The sequence below is a fragment of the Thamnophis elegans genome, chromosome 1 (genome assembly GCF_009769535.1).
Source record: "Thamnophis elegans isolate rThaEle1 chromosome 1, rThaEle1.pri, whole genome shotgun sequence".
In the NCBI taxonomy this organism is placed as follows: Eukaryota; Metazoa; Chordata; class Lepidosauria; order Squamata; family Colubridae; genus Thamnophis; species Thamnophis elegans.
Window position 1 is genome coordinate 118,468,217 of NC_045541.1, and position 25,702 is coordinate 118,493,918.

Below are 25,702 nucleotides of genomic sequence, written 5' to 3' on the forward strand. Positions count from 1 at the left end.
TCAAGCAACGATACTAATTACGAGCCACAATATTATATGCATAATCAGGCAAATGATATGATTATTCAATTTTTTAATTTTATCCTGCCTTTAGTATTCTTCATAAATAACTCAAGGTAGCAAGCATACCTTTTTCCTCCTATTTTTCTGTGAGGTGGGTTGGATTGAGAGAGAGAGGACTAGCCCAAAGTCACCAAGCCTATTTTTCATATCTAAGGCAGGACTAGAACTCATGATATCCGAAATAAATATGTAAGTTGTGTCATTTGCATGATGACATCACACTTCTTTTTTTGTTCTCTTTGCAAATGGCATGCCCTCAAGTCTTATTTTTCACCTTCACCTTCATATAGGGATACATTCTTCCCTATATATGGATCTGTGATGGCATTGTAAGAATGCAGTACTGCAGGGATAACATACTGCTCATTCCAGGAATTCAATCCTGATCTGCTCAAGGTTGACTCAGCCTTCTGTGGATAGTAAACTGGGTACCCAGCTTGTTGGGGGCAATATACTAACATTGTAAAATGCTCAGGAAATGCTGTAAAGCACTATGGGGCAGAATATAATTACTTGCTATTGCTAATGCATTGTCTAATATTGCCCCTTGATTTAGCTCTTTTCTTCTGTACAGTTTGTTCTACCATTTTTTCTTATATCCAGTTTATCTGCAATTCAAAAAACTGGAAGTTTTATCATAAAACCATTTGATGTGAGCTTATTAGGATTCAGAAGCTTCTCTGTCACAAAATACTTAGCAACGATGTTTTTATAAAGCACATTTATCAATAAAGCTTTGAATATTGATTGGATGGCCATTTAAATACCTGCATAAATAAAAAGTAAGATAAGTAAAAAGTAAAGTAAATAAATATTACCAGTTATCTCACACTTGGTAGCTTCTGGTTCTTCATTTCTGGAAAAAGAAACCAACTTAAAATCAACTTATTAAAAGGCTAATTAAGCAAAACAAGCAGGAAGTATAATTTGAAATTATAAACGCTGGACTTAGAAGAATGTTTCTAAGAAATTTAACACTTATAACAAAATTATGGATATTGTTAAAATATTGATTTGCCTGAAAACATATTATTAGTGAAAACCTTCTAAGCTTCAATTGCAAGTATGGATCAGGCCATTTAGTCAACAAGTTTAGAATTGTGAACTGTAATACTAATAACATGATAAAGATGAATTTATTAAATGTATCAAACAAACAATCCCATATTAGTATAAATGCATACAAAATAAAGTGATTAGCCATTTTAAAAGAAATTATTTGATATTCTATTCATTCAATAACTTACTCATTTAGCAGATTTTGATTTCTCGTTTCATTTGAAGGTTCTACAACTGAACATTGTGAAAAATGATCAGTTATAAGAAGCATATGTGGTTATCGTAGTAATGTAATACATATATTTTATCTATATATATTAATTAAGGATAATTTAAAAATTCTCACCTGCATGATTTAATTCAACAAAAGTTTGAGGATCATGTGGAAAGACCCTAAAAACAGTGATACATTTAGAATTTTTACTTAAAATATAAATTTAGAAGAAATTATCTTTTAACACAACAGTATTTTCACTTCACAAGAAATACTGACCTAAAGATCTTGCACTTTGCTTAAGATACCAAAAAAAAAAAAAAAAGCAATTTCCAGTCTTATATTCCGAATAGTTCTTAAGTATGGGATGGATATGGCAATTGGCTTATGCAACATAACATTAAAATCATATACACTGAGGGATTATAAACATTGAAAAACTCTGATATGCTCCTTTCTGATTCTTTAGCTCTCAAGAAAATAATTCAAATATCTATTATTCTTAGCTGCCTGCAAGATGATAGATATTTTTTTAAAGAAATATATCCACTCAGTCAGCCATCTTGGTCTAGTTTCTTTCCTACTGCACAAATAGCAAAAGAAGAAGAAGTTTGAATAGAGCTGTGCAGCTATTAGGATTTCAAGGAAAAAAGGTGACTGGGAATGAACTGCAATTGTCAGCAACTTCATAAAGAAGTTGCACTTTTAAATGTGAAAAAGGTTTATTTTATTTAATAAAGTGCTGACAGATGCAACTTGTGAACCAAACATCTTCTAAATTAGGGATGTCAAACTTGCGGCCCGAGGGCCAGATGAGTCATGTGCTTGCTCCACCCCCATCTGGTTTAGTGAAGGGGGAAAAAGTCCTGATACGTTACTTGACGCCGCGGTGATGCCACCAATTTGATACCCCTGTTCTAAATTATCTTCTCTCCTTGGACGCCAGATAGTTTCACAGCTGTATTGTATTACCCAATCTTGCATTCAGCCCTGACTGAATTAACCTGTACTCTCTTTCAAACTTCATTCTATTCAGTTCCTGGAAAGTTGCTCTTACCAAGTCATTTCTGGGCATAAACTGGAAACTCTTCAGAAAATGTTACACCTGCTTTTAACAGTTAAGATGTTTGCACTGCATATCCTAATCTATATACTTCTGAATTGCTAGTATTAAATGACTTAAATGTTAGCAATTTAACTATATATTATTAACTACATTAAATATCTGTAAATGAAGACACTATTCTTATTTAGTATTTAAGAGATTCATCTTTAGGATTCCTTTCTTTCTTTTGTATTAAATTAAGCAATATTTATATTTAAAACAATTGAAAGATTTCAGTTCAACTTCTTGAAGAATATTCTGTAGCCACTATCGTATTTTGCTTTTTATATTCAAGAATGCATTTCTATTTAAAATGTTTTTTCAACAAACTCACCTTATGGTCTCTGCAAAACTTACCCGCCTGGAGTTTTTCTGACATTTCTCAACATTGATTTCCTGTGCATGCACGACAAATTAAATTCAAAGGCAAATTCTCTTTTGACTAGAAATCCAAAATGGGCAACACAACATATAACTTACTGCCTATATCTAAGCATACTTTAAAGGATGGGTGTATCTGTGATATTTAATCACATGTAAACATGGAACAAAAATCATAAACATAGTTTGATTTCCTCTTGGTCTTAGCATGTAAATGTGCTGTGCAGCACAATTCTACACTAATAGAATTGATTCTTAAGTGAGGGGCATGATAACCAATATATCTTGAAATTTTCTTGTCATGTTAATGTACTTTATTTGTAGCAGAGTTCATCAGGAATGGGCAAAACACAATGTTTAATTTTTATTCTATAACGCAATTCTGACTATTGTGGGAATGGCCTGTAATTTTCTAGAAGCACATCTTCCAAACCTGGAAATGATGCACTGTGTTCTAGATGTGACTGGAGTCTGAAATAAACCAAAAAAATATGTGCTCTTCCTGTTTGGCATTTTCAGGAGAAAAAATGAATTTTCTATAGCACTAGAACAGAGTTTTACAAATAACTGCAATCAAGGTGTGTGCTTAAGGACCATAGTGGGTGATAGAATACAATCCAAGTTATATAATGGAATAATGTTGTAGAATATTCCCATAACATTGCAACCTCATCCTAAATAAACTTCCTTGAAACTGTATATCTCATTATCTTCAGTTGGATTTTTCCCACATAAACATGTCACATTGTTTTCTTTTGCAGTTACTATAACCCAGTGTTTTTCAACCACTGTGCCGTGACATAGTGTAAGGTGTGCCGTGGGAAAATTACTTTATATATAGTCAATATAGGCACAGAGTTAAATTTTTTTAACATTTTCTAATGGTGGTGTGCCTCGTGATTTTTTTCATGAAAAAAGTGTGCCTTTGCACAAAAAAGATTGAAAAACACTGCTATAACCTATAAAATATGGGTTTTTTTTAAAAATGAGACTCTCTTCCAATGAACAAATGCTAGTGCTTACCTGAGTAAATTCATTCCCTGTGCCTAAGTCACAAAGAGGTTCTCGGGCAGATTCTCGGGGAGTTTTTAGAATCTAAAAAGAAGATATAGTTCAGAAAATAGTGTTCACATTGCCAAATTAATTTCTCAGCGAAGCAGTTGTTTTCATGATAGGTACATTTATTTTAACATATAGCATAAAACTATAGCTTACCTCTATTATTTGGCCTCTCTCTGTTCCAAGACTGAAAGCATTTACCTGCAGAATATTTCTTAAATAGTCCAATTATTGTAATCGAAATAGCAACCCATTTTGGAAAAATTCAAAGAGTGGATTCAAAATGGATTCTAACATGCTTCAACTATTTAAGAAATGTCCTGAAGATCGTGTCTTGTAGATACACACCAAAAACAAGATACTAATTCACATCTTATTAGTAAGCTTATAATAAGCTCAATATTTCAGCTAATATCTAAATAGTACATGCCAGCACACACAAACACCGCCTTTATTATTTTTACAAATAATTCAAGGTGGTGAACATATCGATCATGCCTTCCTCCTATTTTCGCCACCACAACCCTGTAAGGTGGGTTGGGTTGGGTTGAGAGAGAGTGACTACCCCAAAGTCACCAAGCCTATTTTTCATGTCTAAGGCAGGACTTGAACTCATGGTCTCCTGCTTTTTAGTTTGGTGCCTTAACTAGACTTAGGCAAAAATATAAAGAATATCAGTCTCAACATCTTTTTGATAAATTGTTCATGTTATAAAGTAGTGCCCTTTTTTATAACATTTGTTATGAAAGTACTATTACTTTCTTCCACAAGGAAAATATACTGGTAAGTTATACTTACTGATGAAATTCTTCTTTTCTTTGTGCCATCTGTAAAGTCTCTAAAATAATGGAAAAAAGAAAACTATATGAAAGTTAATAACCATTTATTACCAACAGAATATATATGAGTATGTGTATATATTAAACTTATAACATGCATACAATGAAAATAGTTACTATTTCAAAAGATAAAATAAAAACAGCATTTAAAACTTAAAAAACAGCTATAACCGCATTATTGTAAACTACATAGAGTAAGAAAAACCCTTCACAGAAAAGGCCTCCGCTAAAAGCTCAACTTACTTCTCCTCAGTCATGTCAGCATATATCCTGTCCATTTTGGGAGCCTCTGGTGTCTGCAGTATTAGTCAAAACACAATGGGACATTAGTAAATCAAAATACATTGGCAAAGCACAAGCTACCTTTCTCCAGGCTGGAAACAATATAAACACATCTTGTATAATACAATGTAAATGATAAAAAAAAAATGGTTGTCAATGACCTAGCAAACAAGACCCTGAGAGAAAACCTAAAATACTGAAATTGCTGGATTTGAATTTTAACAAATAAGCTTTGCTGCTTTGAACACAAAGTACCAAAGTGATTGTTTCAAGCATGGATCAATACAGTACAGGTACCGTTTCCCTGAAAATAAGCCCTCCCCAGATAATAAGCCCACAGGCTTTTGAGCTCATGCTTTAAAATAAGCCTTCTCCTGAAAATAAGCCCTCCCCAAAAATATTGCAATACAGTAGCAGCCATGAGGTGACCACACTCGCCTCCTCCTGCATCTCAAAAATAATAAGACCTCCCAAAAATAAGGCCAAGTGCTTATTTCAGAGATCAAAAGAAAATAAGATCCTGTCTTTTTTTCGGGGAAACACTGTAGTTCTACACTTATGACAATTGAGCCCCAAACTTCAGTTTTGGTGAAGTTATTTAGTGAGAGATTTGTTAAGTGAATTTTGCCCCATTTTTACGATCTTGCCACAATTGTCAATTGTGAATCCCTGCAGCTGATAAGCTAATAACCCAGTTGTTAAGTGAATCTGGCTTCCCAATTGACTTTGTTTGTCAGAAGGTCGCAAAAGGTGATCACACATAGGACACAACAAAGGTCATAAATATAAACCAGTTGCCAGGTGTCTGAATTTTGATCACATGATCATGAGGATAGCGGCACTGTTGGTAAGTAAAGGACTGTGCTTTGAATGGGAGTCCCTTCCAAGTGTGTGTGAACATGAGACCATGGATGAACTCCCGCTGCAACGAACCTTGTTCCCAGAAGGTAATCTGGAAGTGCAGCCATCTGGAAGACAGTGGTCTTCCCCAGAGGGAGGACCACCAAGTACTTAACCTCTGCTCCTATCTGGAATGGCCAAAGGGCCACTTGGGGAAGTCTTTGAGTACAGGATAAAAGAGACTCTTCGGCATTCCTGCGTTGGTTTGCCTGGGAACTTGTACCTGGCATGAAAGGGAGGGTCGCGGATTCAAAAGGCAAGGAAGAGTCCCGCGCAGAAGAAGCGCAGGGCAGGGCCGGAGGCTGACACTGCAAAAGCTCACTACGGCCAACAGCCTCTCTGATGAAGACGGGGATTCTCGCTCGGGCTGAAGTAAAGCCCTCTTCCCTTCCCTCCCAACATACAACAGGAGTTATTGCTCCTCTGCGGGGTGGGCCGCGGGCAGTTAAGGAGCAGAAACTTTTGACAGAAAAGGGGAGGGAAAGATGGGAAGGGGGTTGTTTGGAAGTTCCTAAGAAAATGGCGTCATCTGAGGCGGATCTCCGGCTGACTTCCACGACTAGCCGCCAGGAAAGGGGCTTAGGGCGCGGGCGGAAGATTCAGAAAAAACCAGCTGCCAACCCGCCTCACCTGATCGTGAACTCGCGCCTGTCCCGACCAGACACCGGTTACTTAGGCCAACCAAGGTTCTCGTTCCCGCAGATTCCCCTTTTCCGCTGTCAGGCTCGGTCGACTTTCCCAGCCATTGTTGCCAGAGCTTGCAAGCGCTGAGGCCGCCACAGCCGTCGGATTCAAACCAACCGCCAGGCTTCACGCATGCGCCGTCGCCTCTAATGCGCCTGAAGGTTCTTTTCCATCATGGCGGTTTCTTCTTGCCGTATAACATCATGCTCCACCCCAACCCCCCCAAGTGGCCGCCAGTGTTTTATGCCGAAGTAATGTGTATGCGGGGTGTGGGGGGGAGAAGGAGGAATAGCAAAAATCCGAGCAAATAATTTTTAGGATCCGGGCGGTTTGTCGTGTATCGGCACAAAACGCTACATACCGATTTGTCGCTGCTTACAAGCGAAAGCCTACAGGCAAACAAAAATGAATAGGAGAGAGAATCATTGGTAGGAATCGTTTCTTATAAGGTTGGAGAGAGGCTAGGCTTCCGCGACGAGGTGGCCGAGTGGTTAAGGCGATGGACTGCTAATCCATTGTGCTCTGCACGCGTGGGTTCGAATCCCATCCTCGTCGTTGTGTTTATTTTACTTCGCCAGCTTTTATAAAACCGCAACTGCGTCTTTATATTATATAAATGCTTTTAGAAAAATAGCATCTTGTTATAACAGATTTGAATTAATTGCTGTTACTATACAGTTAACGTAACAAAAATGAACACTACAAGTAACCATCACCTATACAAATTATAGACGAAAAGTTAATACTGGAAATCAGGCATTTATTCATTTATTTTTCTAGGAAAATATGGACTAATTATTCAATTTTTCCATGACAATAGTCGTTTCAAAGACTGAGAGTGTACACATTTCATCTTTCAGACATGTAAATAAATTCCATATTTTTAAAATATAGCTGATTGATTTATCCAATTTAAAACAACTCTGGGAAGTTTACGACAAAACCAAAAGTCAAATCACAAACATCAACCTTTAAACAGAACACATTGCAGGCTAGGATCAACATCTCCATAAAACCTTTCAAAACACTTTTTAGAATTATTTTGGCACTGAGAGTTTCATGAGTCTGGAAATCCTTTTGAGAGAGCTCTTGTTTGTAGATTTAGGTTCATTTTTAGTTTTAAAATACAGCTCATTCTACATGCTTGACATCTTAACTAGTTTAAACTAGCTGACATAGTTTATGTTCGGATAATTTATTTTTGTGGAAAAAAACTTGCTCAAGATCTTGGCTCAATGCCCATAGGGGCAGCTGATCTTCATTGCCTTTTGAAAGCCAACAGAGTGGGCCATTATTTTTTAGGAAGGTGGGTGAGTAGACTGTTCCATTAGAAGAAGGCACACTTTCTAATCCAGTGGTAGTCAACATGATCTCTACCGCCCACTAATGGGCGTTCTAGCTTTCATAGTGGGGGGGTAGGGGTTTGCTGTAACTCTGCTTTATAAATTTTATAAAGTAAAGTTACTTCCCTACTTTATAAATCACCATTACTGTGGAACCGGTGAGCGGTTAGAAAATTTTACTACTAACAGAGATACAAAAGTGGGTGGTAGGTTTAAAAAGGTTGACTACCCCTCTTCTAATCCGATCAAATGCCACTGCTTGACTAAAGGTTACAGCACAGGACACAACTGCTGAGAGTTCAGGGATGCCCACTGCCATTCTGAGCCTTTCAGAGATGGACAGAAATGCAATCACTGCTACCTTACTTCTACACCTAAGCCTCAATCTTTACTTAAAAGTTTTCCCTGAATGCCATCACTCTGCTAAACAATTAATTCCCACAACACTGTCATATTGCCTACTAAGATTGTATTACTATTATTCTTTTCATCCTTCCTAGTACCTATCTTTTCCCATTTATGACTATAACCATGTTGCTTTTATCTTTAAAACTTATAGTTTTATTTTTTCCTAGTATAATTTGATTGCATATTAGTAACCTATGATTATCACTAAGTGTTGTATCTTGTGATTCTTGATGAATGTATTCTATTTTATTTTTCTTTATGTACACTGAAATTCCTTGTGTCACATTTGGCAATAAAGAATTCTATTCTATTCTATTCTGTTGGGTGTAATCCACCCCACTCCCCTAGTCCTATGAAATTGCAGCTCAACCACTTTATCCAAAACAGAGATGTTAGGAATTGGATGATTACACAGTATCATCTATCATCAAGGCCACCTTTTCATTCAAGGATGAATTAACCACTTCCTGGCTCCACTGCCATGAAACTTCTCAGCAGGACTAACAGAGCAGGATGGACATAGAATCAATGTACAAGTAGCTGAGTTTAAATGCCAAGGACTCTTTACTGCCTTGGAATCAATAAACTCCTCCTAAGATAAAATATCAAGATCATGCCTCAGTCAAGTCCATAGGACATACAGAGTTAGAATCCAATCAGAGCAGATTTGAGCAAGTTTTTAAAGTTGTCTTGAATGCTGCTGCAAGATGGCCCTCTAAATTCTCCCTAGAGCATGAGTATTAAACTTGATCACGTGACATGTATCGGGACATTTTTTGCCTTTGCAGAACTGGGGTGGGTGTGGCCTGCATGTGATGCATCCCCCCCTCAGGCTGCCAGTTTGGCACCCCTACCCTAGGAGGATATGGCTCATTCAGAACAGAGCAATTATCTGTGATAAGAGCAGAAAAATATTTTTCCCCACTATTATCGCCAGTTAATTGTGACCATGAACAGGGAATCTTGGAGCCTGACCATTCCATCAACCTGCAAATTTTTTAAAATACATGTGGAATTTACATAAACATCCTTATTAAAATATAAAATGCAATCCTACATTCATTTCCCAAAGTCCCCCCCCCCCCACTAATAAGTATTTTCAATAATTTATTAGAATTCCCCAACTTTCCTGCTTTGTGGACTGGTCTGTGTGTGTTTCTCTAGGATGCTGGCAGGTGGAGGCCTGTTGCTTGCGCAAATGGAACGCAGAGACTCACCCACTGTTTTTGTAAGTGGTGATGCATGTGTGAACATGCTCGCCCACTATTTCTGCAGCCCAGTTCTGAACTTCTCATGGCCCAGTAGTGGACCACAGTCCAGAGGTTGGGAACCCCTGATCTATTAGTATCACTTATTCATCTGCATTATAGAAATATTCCTTCTAATGATATTTTTCTGAGAATAAGTGATATTCATTTTGAATGATGATGGGAATGAATGTGTAATACTCCCATCCTCTAATGACAATCTGACACTCGATACTTACTTTTGAACTTTAGTCCTATTTTTTCTATCTTGTGAAGTTCATGACAAAGTCAGAAATTACTAGTATATGTATGTGTGTGTGTGTGTGTATACACTATTTTTCCTATGCTTACCATCGTACTTGCAGAGCTGACTGTTGTTTCTAGCCATCCAGATTTCCAGTGTGCTTTCAATTTTACTGAGCTAAATCAATTACATTTCTGAACTCCATTTTTGACATCTTATTATTTATGAAAGTGATCACAGCCACTGCATGAATAGAAATCTTCATGGGATTCCTGCTTTTCTGTTGGAATGGTCACAGTTAGAAGAACACTTGTGAAAAATCTCTCATTGTATTCCTCCTGCTAAAGTGAGGGTCTGTAATTACACTTCTTGCCTGCAGAGCAGAGTACATTTTTTAAACTTTTGGCATACTCTAATAATTTCATTACTCAAAATGTATTAAACAAAATTGGTAATTAACTGATTGGCATTTCCCTTATGACAAAATTGCTTCAAGTATTTAAAATCAAGCCAACTTTGTACAAGTAATTAGCAACAGATGTTTTAATGTGTATATTTATTGAAAAGAGCTGAGTTTCATCAGATTTTTAGAACCAATGATTGCTCCTAGGAAACTGAAACAGCTTTATTATTACACAGCTTTTTAAAAGCAATGAAATAGGCAGTACAAGCTCCCCATAAGACATTAACTATGATTGCAGTTGTTTAATGAGCCCTTTTATTAAGTTAATTTATTGGAGAGGCTATGCAGCTCTATTAAGAAACAGAGCAGCTGAGTAGCAGTCACAATAAAATAGACCAGAGTATGGAGATATATGGACTTAAATTGAGACCCAATGGGTTGTGGGGACCCCAAGGATCGGAAGCAAATAATGGGGTATCTCAGTGGTGGGGGGGGGGAGGCCTTGGAAGGCCCAAGGCAATTGTGCCTGCACTAATCCCTCCAATGTCATTCCTGAAGCACCCCTGTGCACGTAATGACTCATACATTTGTTTCCCAAATGCATTGGGATGAGCAAAGATGGGGCTTATTTATCCCGATTCCAATAGTACTGTAATGGGCAGGTTCCATTACTGTTGTAACTCGAGGATTACTTATATATTCTTACTTGGTAAGAAATATTGCTTCTCCAAATAATTATTTCACTTTCTTGCAATAAAAAGAAAATGAATTCTTTGGAGCTTCTTCACATATACTGACTCTTCTTCCATTCCATTTGCAGAAAGTTTCTCACTCACTCTTTACTTTATAAAATAAGAGTTAAGTCTCTTTCCAGTCATCCTGGGCCCAAGCAGGCATTTTGGAACAATATTCAAATTCCATTCCTTTATAGCGCAAAGCATGGAGATACATCACTAACTCTCTGGGTGATGGATCAGGCCTCATTGTTTTGCATTCTTCACATAGTGGGTCCATCTCATTGTGGAACTCAGTTTCCCCACTCTCAGTTTTATGCGCCTTTGCTTGAGAGGCAGAATTCAGAGAAAGTGTCTTTTCATTGTCCTCTGATTCTCCAGTGTTGTCAGAATGATCAATTGCAGTAGTGACTTGCAGAGACTTAGTTCCATTATCTGGAGTTTCCTGCTTTTTATCTGCTAAAACTGCTTTCAGGTCCTCCTCAACAATATCCAAGATTCCCAGACTCTCTTTTGAGATATATTCTTCCGCAAATGACTGAAGCAATTCATCATCAGTTTTATTAACACTGCCCCCCTTGCCCTTTTGAGGACCCCAAATTTCATTATTGTAGATAGGATCATTGACAATAGGATGCCCCAAAAATTGTAGGTGAACACGGATCTGATGGGTACGGCCAGTGTATGGGAAACACTTTACTACACTAGTCTTGCCATTGTAACTGAGCCGCTGGAAGACTGTTTTACATGGCTTGCCTTTGGGATCCACTCGACACAAACCCATTTTGTAAGACATAGACAAGATGGGTTCTTCACAGATAACTTCACTTTCCGGAAACTCTCCAACCACACGGCATACATACTCTTTCTCCAGCTATTAGACATGAGGAAAGAAAAAAAATAACTATTAGGGTTTAGAACGTAGAAGGAATGTGCATTTCAGAATATTTATGTATGTAAATAATTTATATGGCCATGCATCTCACAACAGTGAATCTGGATGGTGTACAAAAATTAAAGCCCAACAATTAAAAATAATAACCAAGGCTGCTTGGGGAATGATACCTCTAATCAGAAAAATCATATTAAAAGGGCTAAGTCTAATCTTTTGGCCCAAACATTTAAAGGTTAAAAGAGTCAGAGCTATCTGGATCTACAAGGGAGAAATTGTTTGACATCTAGTTAATCTACTATGTTCTGTACTGAGACTTAATTCTAATTATCAGAATTAAGGTGGACAGGAAGCAAGCTTGAAGCACCTTCAATTGGCTTTAAAGCACTCAAAAGCCAGAGACTGATTTCATATCCATTTATTTATTAGCTAAGGAAACATTATTTTAATTGCCAGAACTTATTATTTGCAGCTTATCTACCAAAGAATGCAATGAATGCAGATATATGGCTTCTTAGTCATTTCCATTTTTTCTTTTTTTCTTTTTCTTTTTGTGGGCATTCAATTCAGTGTTGACTTCTTGCAACGTCCTGGACTGGTCCTGGCTATTTTCTTAGCAAGATTCCAAAACTGAGTTGCCACTGCCTGCTATCTAGAGCTGAGAATGAATGGCTGGTCCAAAGTCAACCAGCTGGTTTGGTTCTAAGGCAGGACTAGAACACATGGTCTCCAGTTTTTGCCTCAACCACTATACCAAACAGGATCTCTTCCAGGAATTTATCAAATACAAAGGTTAAAGTTCTGGCCCTGGAAGTCCTGTAAGAATTTTTGTTCGGGCTATGTAGTTCACTGAGCATGCAGTCAGTCTCTCTCACATTAACCCACTTACACCCTTAAGGATGATGGTTAAATGTGTATCTGTACTCATGCTGTTGGAAATATTGAGATATCACCAAAACCAATTTTACCTGCCGCTGTCGAACTTGTTCATCAATTCTCTTGGATACTTCTGCAGACTTGGCAAAGATGAGGACACCTGATGTCAGGCGATCCAGCCGATGAACAGTATGCAGCTCTTTCAGGTTATGCTCTTTGCCCAAAATGAAAATGATAGTGTTGTGCCGAAATCCACCGCAAGGGTGAACAGGTACAGATGAGGGCTTGTCTACAACCACAACTTCATCATTATCCTCTATAAACTCAATAGTTTGTGCTGTAACGGGAGGTTCATGACGGTGTATGGTATTCTCCAGAAAGTCATTATTCTGCAAGCAATGCAATTATTATACATTAGTTTAGCCAGATGATTTTCTGGAACAATTAGTTTCAACAGTTATAGCTTTCCATATAATTTTTCAAAGGAATCACCTGAATTACCATATAAGAATGTCTGCATTCAGAGTGAACTCTAACAATCAAGCGGCACTGATTTTTATTCTGGTAAACATAAACTATCATCAAATTACAGATCACAATCCTCTGTATGAAATCAGCCATGAAATTCTATTACTGAGATGCAAAAACCGATGCACAGTTCCTTATCGTGCCACATGGAACTAAAGTCCCATTACAAATGGCCTAGAATGTCCTCCTAGATTTAGAATGAGTCATGACATATTTGTAATAATTTGGGGCCTGTGGTAAGGTGTAACCCATGCAACTCAAGTACTGATGAAGAATTTTTGCACACCTATATGTCTGTGGTTTTTTTCCAAACATCTGTTACCACAAAACTTATAGGGTTGTTTGTTTCCAATTTGAATTGTAACCAATTTCGATGTATACATGATGTACAATGACAATAAAGACTATACTGTCTAAAAAAAACAGATTTACGATACTTGCAAAAGCATGTTCATATTGAAAAGGGGGAAGGGAAGGAGGAGAGAGCATTAAGATGAGAAAGCTGGCTACAGCTATACCTTTACTGCCTGACTTGGCTTTTTCTCTCTGCGTGACCGCATTCTCCCACGGGACGTTGGCCGCGTGGGCTGCGTCCCAGGCACGAGCTCTCGGCCTTTGGCCTGACGCCCGGCCTCCTCACCTTGAGTACGACGCTGAGGTCTTTCAAGGGGTGCTTGTTGAGAAGCAGGCGTCCGGCTTTGGCTGCGGCCAGATAGTACTCGATGGGGCGGCCGCGGAACTCCGAGTGGAAGACGTCCAGGAGCTTCTTCCCCACCCAGCGCCCCTTGCAGTAAGTATTGTACTCGAAGTAGTACGGGCGCACCTTGCGAAGTCCGCCCTCGAAGTAGTAGCTGGTTTCGGCGAAATGGGCCTCTCCGAAACTGACGCCCGTATTCCGCTTCTTCGGAGGCGGCACGTAGCGTTTCTCTCCTTCTTCCAGCGGCCCCGGCCGCTTCATCTTCTGCCCCTTGGACAGCCGCCTCTTCTTCGCCACCGGAGCAGAGCCTCCCTGCTCTTTAAGCTCGGGGACTGGCTTCTCTTCCATGCTCCTCCCGGGCACCAGGGCGGCTAGAGAAGCCAAGAAGGCGCGTTCTGCGTCCGGCCGGGCTAAGGAAGAGCGGAGCAACGATCTCCAAAACGGCTCGGCTCGCATGCTGAGGAGTGGAGGCGGAGACGGCGACCACGTGGCGTTGTAGAGCCCCACCCCCCACGCGACCTCAGTCATCTTTACCCAATCACATTAGTCTATGCCTCTGACGGATAAAGCAAGCGACGAAACGCGGTAGTGATTTAGGAGGGCTGCGCGTTTTGTTTGGTGGACTCTGGAGGAACCAAGCACAGCAACGCTCAGATCAACATTTAAACATTTTACTAGATTATAAGATTCAAAATACAAAAGTAACTAGGAAAGCAGGGGGAGGGGAAGAGACGTGAGGGAAGGTTGGGAAAAAGAAAAAAAGCGTTAACTTCTTCTGTTGCAGGAAAATAAGACATCAGCATCAAACCACAACTTTTTGCTTTTTCATAATAATAGCAATTTCTATAAGCTCAGATCATGTTTCCAATAACTGCATTGAAGAGATTAACCAGTCTGTTAATAGTACACTCCAGCCATCGTAATCTGAATGGGGTAAAGGTAAAGGTTCCCCTTGCACATATGTGCTAGTCATTCCCGACTCTAGGGGGCGGTGCTCATCTCCCGTTTCAAAGCCAAAGAGCCAGCGCTGTCCAAAGACATCTCGGTGGTCATGTGGCCGGCATGAAGGTGCACCGCACACTGTTACCTTCCCACTTGCATTTTTGCATGCTTTTGAACTGCTAGGTTGGCAGAAGCTGGGACAAGTAAGGGGAGCTCACTCTGTTATGTGGTATTAGGGATTCGAACCGCTGAACTGCCGACCTTTCTGATCAACAAAGTTCAGCATCTTAGCCACTGAGCCACTGTGTCCCCTTGAATAGGTTAATCTTAATTAAAAGTGGGCTTTATTTGCATGTGCAGCACAGTGGCCCAAATGAGCCAAAACTGACTTTTGCTGCTCTTACTATTGCATCAGCATATTGCAGATACAATTAAAGTTGGTAATCTAGTACAGATTTTAATTTATTAAAGTGTTATATAAACCTCACTTGTCTGGCGCTATCATGGGTAGCAAAGATCAGAATCATCTGCCCAAGCTGTTGATGAGTATGACATACAGTTCCAGCTTTTCTCATGTTCTCTTTTTAATATAATTTTTATTGACAACAATAATAAAAACTAATGCAAACCCAAAGAGAAAAAGAAAAAATGACACTAAAAGCAAAAAAGTGCATAAAGGAAAAAATAAGTGGGTTAAAAAAAGTAGAAAAATAAAAAATATAAACTGGTTTCTGATCTTCAGTGTTATATTTTAAGTTCTCTAAGATTACATCATGACTATAATCTATCCCCATGATGGGAAGCCTATGGCACAAATGTCCAAAGTGACACGCAGAGCCATGTCTGCTGTTATGCGCAGCATCGCTTGATCCTTTTTTGGGTTTCTGGCGTGCATGAGCACAATGATCAGCTGTTTTTAGCACGTGCAGCAGTGTCAGAAACCAGAAGAGCTGCACATGCACACCAGTCAGCTGCACATGCGTACCGGTCAGCTGATCATGTGCACCAGTAACTGGATGACAAGCTTTCTGGTGCGCATGCGTCGGAAACTGGAAGTTCATTTCCTGGCATGGACATGCCCACTAGGTATCTTCTCTTCCGGGCCTCATCCACAACATGCGCACGTGATGTTAAAAATAAAAATGAAATAAAAATTGCGTGTGCACAGAAGCAAAAAACAAAACGGCAGTGGCTATGGCGCCACTTGGAGACCAGTTCAGAGGCATGGCAGGTCTGGGTCGCTGCCAGTTCCAGCAACCCAGGCCGTCAAACTACTACCCGTTTGGCTGAACCAGTAGGAACCCTTCACTGGTAAGATTGCTACTGTTTTCTGCATTAACAGAATATGTGAAAAATACCTTCCAAATATTAAATCACAAATAAACAATTTATCACATTTATAAAAGCCAGAGAAAATGCAGTTTTTTATCCATTGTTTATTTTACAATGGTACACACAAGAATTATTGTTAATTGTGAAATATGTTGTTATCCCTGAATCAACGAATTTCCATTGCTTTGTTTCCAAATTCCATCCAAGTTCTTAAAATTACAGGTCAAATGTTACTTTCAAAGAGGAGAAATGAGCATTCAAATATAATGTACTGCAAATATCATTTTTTCGAAACATAGTTCATAGATTTTCAAAAGGTCCTTTATAAATTATTTAAATCTTTTAAAGTTCACCCCTAGAGGAAAAAAAAATTGACTTTTATTACATCACACAATAATTCTTTCTTCCTAAAACCCAATGCTAATATTTGGCTGTGAGTGAAAAAAATACTACCAAAGGTGGCTGTTTAGTGTTATATAAATACTGAATATTTTGAATAGTAAATTAATACTAAATCATGCTTTCCAGTTTTGGATTGAACAAATAATTGTGATAAGAACATAAATGAGGAATGGAGGGAGGGGCAAAGCAGGAACTCTCAGTCTCCCCACCCCCACCCCAACTACTAAACTGATTTTACCATTGTTAATTTTAATTCAAAGAAGTGTATAGGAATATTTGTTAAATTTTGGAGTTACAATATTCATAATAAAACCCCTTAGAACAGTGGTCCCCAACCTTTTTATCGCCGCGGACCAGTCAGACGAGCCTCCCTCGGCCTTCCGGACCGGCGGGTGGGAAGGCAGCCATCCTGGGCGCGCGTTCCGCAGGGCGGGGGGGGGGCTTCCTTCACGCCAAGGCCGACAGCCCACGAGGCCGCCCCGCCTCCTCCTCCTTGGCCGTCGGGGGAAGGGAGGGAGAACCGACCCCGCGATCCGCTCGCTCGGGCAGCCCTTTTTCCTCGCTGCAGTTCGGCGGGGGAAAAAGATGGCCCTGTGTCCTACTTCGGGCGGGCGGGCGGCTGGCGCGGCGGAGGCCGGCTGCTTCCGAGGGGGTGGGCCTCCGTGCCGCGCTCCATGAAGGGAAGAGGGGGAGAAGGCGGGCTGCGGCCGAAGGGCCCCCGAGAGCCCCGCCGGCCTGACACAAAAAGCGCTGCGGCGGAGCGGCGGGGGGGGAGGGGCGGGAGGCAGGTGACACTCCAGGAGGGGGGGCAGAGCTGCGCCGCGAGTCTTACGTAAAGCCCCCCCTCCCCGCCTCGGCGGAGGAAAACATCTCCCACCTGGGTGGGGCTGCGTGCGAAGCGCCTCTCGGAACGGCAAAGCTCCCCAAGTTCCCCCGAAACGGCCGCGCTGCGCCCCTCCCCCCCGCAACCTTAGTTTCTCCTTGGGAGGAAAATGCAGCGCCGCCGCCCCCTCCTGCCCCCCCCCTCGTCATTCCACGGGGCAGGCGGGCCGGGTGAGTCCGCGGACAAAGTTTCGTCTCCCAGGCAGCCTCCGCCAGCAGCATCCCAAGTTCGGGCCGAGGCCGCCGCCGCCGCCCCTTCCCTCACGGGGCGAGCAGAGCAAGAGGGCGGGGGGGGGAGATCGGGCCTCCCCTCGCCCCCCCAGCCCTGCACATCTGGGGCGGCGGGGGGGCAGAGAAAGGGCGCGTTCATGAGGACTACAAAGTTGCAAATATGGCCCCCGGCCGCTGCAGCGATCATGGCCCCCGGCCGCTGCGCGGCCCGGTGCCAGGTACTCCACGGCCCGGCACCGGTCCGCGGACCGGGGGTTGGGGACCACTGCCTTAGAACATCAATATTAAACTGAAGTATATATAAATTCACACTTAATAAATACACCTCCTGTCCAGTCACATGCATATTTTTGGGAAAGCAAGTTCCATGAAGCTAAAATATGGTAGAACTTAACTTGCAGTTTGTATCTATTCATAGCATTAAATCTTTGAAAATCAGAACTGTAACATGTCAGAAAGATACAAGGAGATTCTGAAATCATCATCATTTTGAACAGTGGTTTTGGCAAAAATTATAATGAGCTCAAACTGTTTGAGATTTTGTTTTCTAAGATTTCATTGCTTGTCTGCTTAAGGGAAGATAATTCTATTTCTATAGTTAGCTATTCCATTCTTGTATTAGTATCTATACTTTGCTTAGCAAAAGCCAATTAGGACACCAATTCACTATTCTGGGTAACTTTACAAAAGAAAAAAAGTTTTAATATTTTACCGAGGCCACTGTTTTTCTTTGTCTGTCAGAGGAACATATATCACACCCATCAGATGTTTTTCCACAATCTGGCCATCCATCGTTTTGTCAAATTGCATCATAACCTGGTTTCCATTTTCTGGCCCTACTGGCAAAATCAGTCGTCCTCCAGGTTTTAGTTCATTCAGCAACTGGTAATACACAAAAATATCAGTAAACATGGTAAGGCAAATTAAAGACAAAAAAAAAATTAAGCTAAACATTGAGCATCCTAGGAGATATAGTGAAAATAAAGTATTTCTTGAGACTCAGGGACCTTGCCATTTATTTTTAACTCAACTTGTTCTACATATTTAATTCCTGAAAGGTTCTATGGCAGATATCTAGCAAAATAGTTTGTTTTGGTAAAACATGAAAGTTTAAATCTCATAATGTAAGGAAAGAAATATCAAAAGCCTCTATATTTGAAGCATTCTTCTGGTTTATATTATTCGGGGCTAACCTTCCAACATGGGTTACAGTTCTACAGCATTTTTGGGAACTTGGAAGACAGAATACAAGATTATTGTTTACTGAACGGAGCTGAGATGGGTCCTTCTGTATCCTACCTCTATTGGCACAGTGGGTGCAGCTGCTCCAACATGGATGGCATCATATGGGGCTTCTTCAGGATATCCCTTCCTACCATCCCCAACTGGGAAGAGAGAATGTGGACAGTGAGGATTTTATAAGCGGAAGAAAAATGATTTTTTCTCATTCACAATCCATTTTGTATGAAACCCACAGGTGACTGAAAGTAGTGTCTAGTTTAAATTACAGAAACTCTAAATGTAATACAAAAACACAAGAACAACAGAGCAAAATGACAGTTAAAGAACAAGATATATGCAACCTAATTAATCATCAGGGTCATGCCTCATAAACACAAAGTTTTCCTGGGAAAAAGGGGATCTATTTTGAAGTAGAATATGGATATCACTAGAGAAAAGGTTCCATTCAGTGTTATTCCATTCAATATTTCAGTATTATAATTTAGTCTCTTATTTTCCAGTTAGTAGGACCTTTAAGAAAAATCCAATTAAGAACTTCTGGGTAAAATTTAAAAAAGTCATATGGGAAGCAGTGAGTATCAAAACATCCAGATTATCCTATTTACCATAAAAAGAATTATTATATCTAGATAATTCTTTAGAGACAACTCACCCCTGTAGCTTTGAAAAAATATATTTTAAGAATTATCCTTCTACAATGCTTTCTCTACTGTTGAAAACAGCAAGCACATAAAACCAGAATTGATACCACAGCAACAAAACAGATAACTCACCTAAAAGTTTTACTTGTCCAGAACTAAGTAAGTTTGGATCATCTTTTCTGACATTCCTAAGGGATTCGTGAACCAATTCTTCTATGTGCTCAATACCTATTGCCTTGCCTGTGGGGCCCACCTATAAAAGAAGTCATGAATACTTCAAACTCTAATACTAGTTTGTCAGCCGCCCTGAGTCCCTTTGGGAATAGGGCGGCATACAAGTCGAAAAAACCACTAAACCACTACTTCAAATTCATTATTATAGAGAAAATAGAATTCATTAAATAATTCATTAGGAATTTAGTAAAGATCCATGAATTCTAAATAGAATTTTAGAATTTTCTAACATTGATTACGTAATTGGAAGTTACACTCACAAGCAATTTATTTGCAACTGTCTCAGAATTGCATCTCGTTTCCAGTTCCAATGTGAGGGGGAAAATATGTAATTTGTATAAATCTGACCTCAAAGCTAAATTCCACCATATTCAGTGGAACTCACTTTTGGTTTGTCTCTTTGCAGTGCTAAAAATTATATTGCCTGAAACTAGTGGAATAATTAAAGAATGTTCTATATGAGGTTTTGTCCACACACAGAGAGATGCAAATCAATTTTTTGTGTTTTCCATTTAGTTTTTCAGAGTTTAAGTTTTGTAATAGCTAGACAGCAATTGCGTCAGATATATCAAGTTGACAGAATACTAACTAGAAAAAACACTCATCAGTAGTAAGAAGAGAGATTTTTTTTGGTGGTAAAAATGCTTTTTGCTTACCATTCGAGCAAAACAAGCAGTGAGATAGCCACTTCCTGATCCTACATCTAATGCCTTTGCTCCTTCCACTAGCTGATCCTTCAGTAACTCAAGAGCATGAGCATGCTGTAGAAACAAGCATTATGCATAACATTACACATTTTCTACATTAACTTATTTTCAGTTTTTAGTTCAGTCTTCCCCCACTTGTTCTCTTAAATGAGATCTATTGAATGACAATTTCCATTACATCAAACCACCAACATGCTGGGCTGAGAAAGGAAAAGGTTGCAGTCCAATACATTTGGATGGCACCAAGGTGGAAATAACAATTCTTTTTTACTTTATTCTAATGCCATTTTTCTTTCAGGCAAAAAAAGAAACAAGTTAGTTCTTACCAACTTAGTGTTGGCAGATAGATTTCTGCAGTATGGGTATACAGGTAGTCCTTACAACAGTTCATTTAGTGACCATTCAAAGTTACAACGGCATTGGAAAAAAATGACTTATGATTGTTTTTTACAGTTACGACCATTGCAGCATTCGCCATGATCACATGATCAAAATTCTTGGCAATGCCAGAGTAAGCTGCATGATAATTCAAAGCTATAAAGCTTTACATTGGTGGTCTCTCTGCATTATTGAGTAAATATATTTCAATGCAAGAATGTCTTCATATACTCTTTAATATAAAAATGGGTCTTACCATGTGAGGTGCACTGATAGTAGCCTTGTAGCCTGAAATAAATCCATCAATAAGGTGGGTTTTTCTCCATGCTAAGAACCATCATTCAAGCAACATTATAAACACTTCATTTTTTCAATCCTTGCAGGGAATTAAAAGTGTAAGATGGTGAGCAATCTTTTAATGCAGGTATAATAGTTGTTAAGAAGGTAAGGGTTGCAAAGGGCACAATTTTTTTGTTTTGTTTTCTAAGGCTTTTCACTGAATCATATTTGGGGACTTTTTAAAAACCCTTTGAAGCCCAATCTAAGGTACACAATACCATTGTACGATTTTCATCTCTAACTGGCATATAATAATGCAACTGATCTTTCAGTTGCATTATTATATGCCAGATTTTTATTATTATATTCAGATTTTTCAGAAACAACTCTGGAGCTGCCCAAAGTTGATTCAGGAACTATGGACACTCAAGAATTAAGATTCTTGTTTAAAGTCTTCATATTAATTGAAGTTCTGGAGGTGATCACTTGATTGCTAAAGTTTATAAAATGTTACTTAAGATGATTCTAGAAGATAAATATGTTGAAGATTATATGGTAAAATGGGCAAAAAATTATGTATAACACTAGATAAATGGGAGAATGTATGGACTAAAATTTACAATAAATTATAGCTTGAAAGACATTTTTTATAAAATGATGTATTGTTGATATTTAACCCCAGATAGACTAGCGAAAATGTATAAAGGGACTTCTAATAAGTGCTGGAAATGTAGTCAAAATCCAGGTTCATTTTATCATATGTGGTGGTCTTGCAAATATGTGAAAACATACTGGACAAGCATAACAATTACAATGTAGAAAATATTTAAGATACAAATATTAATGAAACCTGAAACTTTTCTTTTAGGTATTATAGACAAGCCAATTAAAAAACTATTTGGGGTGCTATTCCTTCACATGATGACGGCTGCAAATATTGTACTTGCCAAGCACTGGATGAAAAAGGGATGCCAACTGTTGAAGAATGGATTTAAAATTGACTGAATTAGCAGAGATGGTGAAATCAACTGCTTTGATCAGAGATAGCAATAACACTTAGACTTCTATAGCACTTCACAGTGTCTACATCCCTCTCTAAGCAGTTTACAGAGTCAGTCTATTGTCCCTAACAATCTGGGTCCTCATTTTACCAACCTCAGAAGGATGGAAGGCTGAGTCAACCTTGAGCCGGTGAGAATTGAACCCCTGGCAGTCGGCAGTAAGCCTGCAATACAGCATTCTAACCACTGTGCCACCACGACTACAATAATAAACTATAAAGAGACTGTAAACTATTTATGGACTTTCTGCACACTAAAAGCAATAAGTTAATAGAATGATTTGTAGATTAGTGCAATGTTTAGCTTAATCTGTTGACTGATCTTTTTTTCTTTTATACACATATATTTGTAAAAGGGGAGAAGAATTTACTGTTTTTCTTTTTTTTTTCAACTGGGTGGATTCTATGTGTTAAATATTTATTTGTTATTTGGATGATCTTTTTCTCCTTTTTTGTACACCATTTTTTTCTTTTTTGTTGTTAGTGCTGGACATATGTTTTTGTTTTGTTTGTTTTTCTGTTTTTGATTTGTATTTTATCTTTTATAATAAAACAAAATAAATATACTTAATTTAAAAAGTCTTCATATTACCTTTATTACCTGTAGAATAGTTTGGATGAAACCATGCTTTCCAGTGGTCTGGGACAGACATGAGGTTCCAAGCATGAAAACAACACATAATGTGGTCTCTAATACTGTAAATAAAATATTTCTTTCTTAACTGACAATAGTCTGCAATCTTACCAATTGACTGAGGAGAATCCATATATGGAAAATTATTGGCATAGTGGGCTCTATCGGTAGCCAGCATCGCAGCATGAACACGTTGGGATTTAATCACACCATTTTCTACAGGAATAGAGAAATGAATACAAGTTATTATACAGTACAAAACTCATGTCTGTCCCAAAATGGAGAACAGCTCAGGGCAGCTACAGATCAGATATAGATCATATTCCTTGGTATATAGCTTGTGTTAGATTTTATAAAAAGCTAAGAAAACTGAATTATCTTAGTTATAAGTCAAAGTAAGAACATAAATTATTTTCTTAATTTCTTAGTTTCTTAACATTCATCAACTATATACCAAGGAATGTGATCTATATCTGAAATCCAGTACCCTACTAATATTACAATTCAGCCTCAGATTTTTTTTCTGTATTTCATATTAGAACTTGCATAAAAATATTTTTTGTGTAGTCCTTAAATAACTGGAATTCATTACAAACATAGTAACTTTCAACTGGGATCATTTAACCCTAATTAAATGTCAATGGATAATAAAGTTATCAGTACCATATTATTATCTTACATATTATCTTAAAAATTAATTATTTGGAAACATAGAAAGGCATCCCATCACTATCTATCTGGCCAATGTAAAGCAAAATAGGAAGCCTTTTTGCATAATATAGTTGGAACTTTCTTGATGGGAAAGAATCATACACCTTAGAATAGAAGGGATGGATTCTCCACCACTTAACTCTCTCTAGTCCAGGGATGTCAAACTCGATTTCATTGAGGGCTGCATCAGGATTGTGTTTGACCTTGGGGGAGGGGGGTAAGGGTGAATGGCCAGCTTGATGTCACTCGTGTCAGGGCGTCTGGGCTGTGTGGCCCTCCCAAGCTCCATTTTCTCTGGCAGAGGCTGGACTGGTCGTGGGCTGGTCCTTTGCTATTTCTAGGATGATCCCGTGGGCTAGATCTAAGCACCCTGTGGGCTGAATGCGGCCTGCAGGTCTTAAGTTTGATACCCCTGCTTTAGTTTATTTAAGATTTCAGTGTTGTGCTGTTGCATTTGATATAATTGTTAAAAGAGATTCTTAATTGTCAAATTTACTATGCCACTAGAATTGTTAATTATAAAAAATGTCCTGGTACTTCAGCAATGTTTTAGAAGTCTGTCTTAACTGCTGTTTGAACTCACTATAAAGATTGTTGATCAGTTCAGCATGTGTCTTCCCAGTTGAGGTCCAAGCCATGGCTCTCGTTGGTAGCAGTCCCATGAGCAAAACAGAAAAAGGCAGCAAATAGCTCATTGCACATAAATGTTTCCAATCCTTCCTAGCCAGTCACAGTGGAGTTTAAAAAAAAGGAAGCAAAAGATGTTTAAATAAAACTTTGTAAAAACACAATCCTACATCAACCAGAAAGCAGCCAAGATTAAGAATAGATGCCCAGAGGCATACATAAATAGAAAACACATTTGCTACTAAAGTTCAAAGTAAGCAGAGATTTTCACGTTGCCAGAGGGAGACTGGCAATGAATTCGGAAGTTTGTTTGCTTGTAATCCTTCAGTTGGTCATAACATAACAATCCAAATCTGAATTTTAGAATTACCATCATTATAATAAAAGATCTTTAGCACCATTCCACTTCAGCAGGTATTGTGCAGTTTTATAAATGCAAACTTAGCTAATTTTTGTGCCAAGCAGCTCTGGACAATAATTTGAAAGTTCTAGCTAATCACGAACACACAGATCCCTCCCCAAAATTATTCTGTCTTTATATACAGAAAGAATTCAGTTGCCTTTCAGCCTCAACTTCCAAACTCTGTTTAAATTATCTAATCTGCTTTAGAAGCCAAGTTCCTGCTAGTACCCCTTTCATGTCAAAAACAGGTGAGCTTTTCTCTGTTTTCCTCCAACACAACAGAGGACTTCCAGGGCGACTCTCCTTCACAACTCTCTCTCCAGGAATCTTTCACCTGCTGCCTTAGGCCAGTGTTGCTCAAACTTAGCAACTTTGACTCGGGTGGACTTCAACTCCAAGAAAATTCCCCAACCATCCGGTGAGGTGGGGGGGGGGGGTGTTTCTGGGAAATGAAAAATCCACCCATTTTAAAGTTATCCAGTTTGAGGAAGGCTGCTTCAGGCCTTCCTCCTGCATGAAAAAGCTACAGCAACGATTTTAGCAGAGCAAATTCCAAACCATATATGCTGAATTTGAAGCTGTGCTCTCCTGCTACGCCTGCCCACGATTAACCCAACTAAGCTAGTCCTCTGCTTTCACACCGCACACTGAACCAGACCAGCCCTTCGCTAGTAGGGCGTCTCAAAGCACCCACCAGCAGGAAGTGACAGAAGGGATTCCTCTGTCCAAACGCAGTAAACCTAGCGCCACATCCCCACCCTTCTCAGCCCGTTACACAAAACTAGAAAGGAGAAGAGGCAGAAGCTGCGCTTCGTGTCCCGGGAGCTTCGTAAAACGCAGTTAACGCAAAAGCCCTAAGTAATGCCCGGTTCCAAGATGTCGCCTTTAACTACACGGAGGAGAGGCTTTCATTATTTTAAAGAGATAGACTAAAAAGATGACGTTTGCCACTTCCGTTGCTATTGGGCATCTCCATATGCGGGCTCTCTGAAGCAAAAACAAGCGACGTTGAAGCTCCTTAGCGATATTAAAGACTCGC

General features: G+C 39.2%; 3 protein-coding genes and 1 non-coding gene across 5 annotated transcripts in view; 1 reads left to right on the forward strand and 3 right to left on the reverse strand.

Annotated features, from left to right (window-relative positions):
* The window catches only part of KNL1 (kinetochore scaffold 1), a 31,985-nt gene extending 25,300 nt beyond the window's left edge, over nt 1-6,685 (reverse strand). The window contains exons 1-8 of the mRNA XM_032213554.1: nt 6,533-6,685; nt 4,964-5,016; nt 4,680-4,719; nt 3,846-3,917; nt 2,776-2,837; nt 1,469-1,515; nt 1,311-1,356; nt 882-919 (exon numbers count right to left, since the gene is read on the reverse strand). Coding sequence (XP_032069445.1) covers nt 882-919; nt 1,311-1,356; nt 1,469-1,515; nt 2,776-2,837; nt 3,846-3,917; nt 4,680-4,719; nt 4,964-4,998 — 340 coding nt within the window. The 5' untranslated portion in view covers nt 4,999-5,016; nt 6,533-6,685. The remainder of the gene's footprint in view (nt 1-881; nt 920-1,310; nt 1,357-1,468; nt 1,516-2,775; nt 2,838-3,845; nt 3,918-4,679; nt 4,720-4,963; nt 5,017-6,532) is intronic.
* A 374-nt stretch (nt 6,686-7,059) lies between these two features.
* Nucleotides 7,060-7,141, forward strand: TRNAS-GCU. The gene has a single exon. It is a non-coding gene; the product is annotated as a tRNA-Ser (tRNA).
* A 3,224-nt stretch (nt 7,142-10,365) lies between these two features.
* RPUSD2 (RNA pseudouridine synthase domain containing 2) lies at nt 10,366-14,642 on the reverse strand. Its single transcript, XM_032237889.1, has 3 exons — nt 13,902-14,642; nt 12,826-13,122; nt 10,366-11,839 (listed from the first exon to the last, which is right to left on the reverse strand). The coding sequence occupies exons 1-3, from the start codon at nt 14,484-14,486 to the stop codon at nt 11,090-11,092; spliced, it is 1,632 nt and encodes a 543-aa protein (XP_032093780.1). The 5' UTR covers nt 14,487-14,642; the 3' UTR covers nt 10,366-11,089.
* Nucleotides 14,643-16,316: 1,674 nt separating this feature from the next.
* On the reverse strand, nt 16,317-25,575 carry LOC116516942 (protein-L-isoaspartate(D-aspartate) O-methyltransferase-like). 2 transcript variants are annotated; one of them, XM_032229633.1, is made up of 9 exons: nt 25,358-25,575; nt 24,217-24,353; nt 23,034-23,138; nt 21,206-21,237; nt 20,521-20,625; nt 19,763-19,883; nt 19,047-19,132; nt 18,460-18,629; nt 16,317-16,587 (listed from the first exon to the last, which is right to left on the reverse strand). In XM_032229633.1, the coding sequence occupies exons 2-9, from the start codon at nt 24,326-24,328 to the stop codon at nt 16,575-16,577; spliced, it is 744 nt and encodes a 247-aa protein (XP_032085524.1). In that variant the 5' UTR covers nt 24,329-24,353; nt 25,358-25,575; the 3' UTR covers nt 16,317-16,574. The 2 variants fall into 2 exon arrangements, with proteins under 2 accessions (XP_032085524.1, XP_032085533.1); XM_032229642.1 differs by lacking the exon at nt 25,358-25,575 and adding an exon at nt 25,222-25,351.
* Nucleotides 25,576-25,702: the final 127 nt, after the last annotated feature.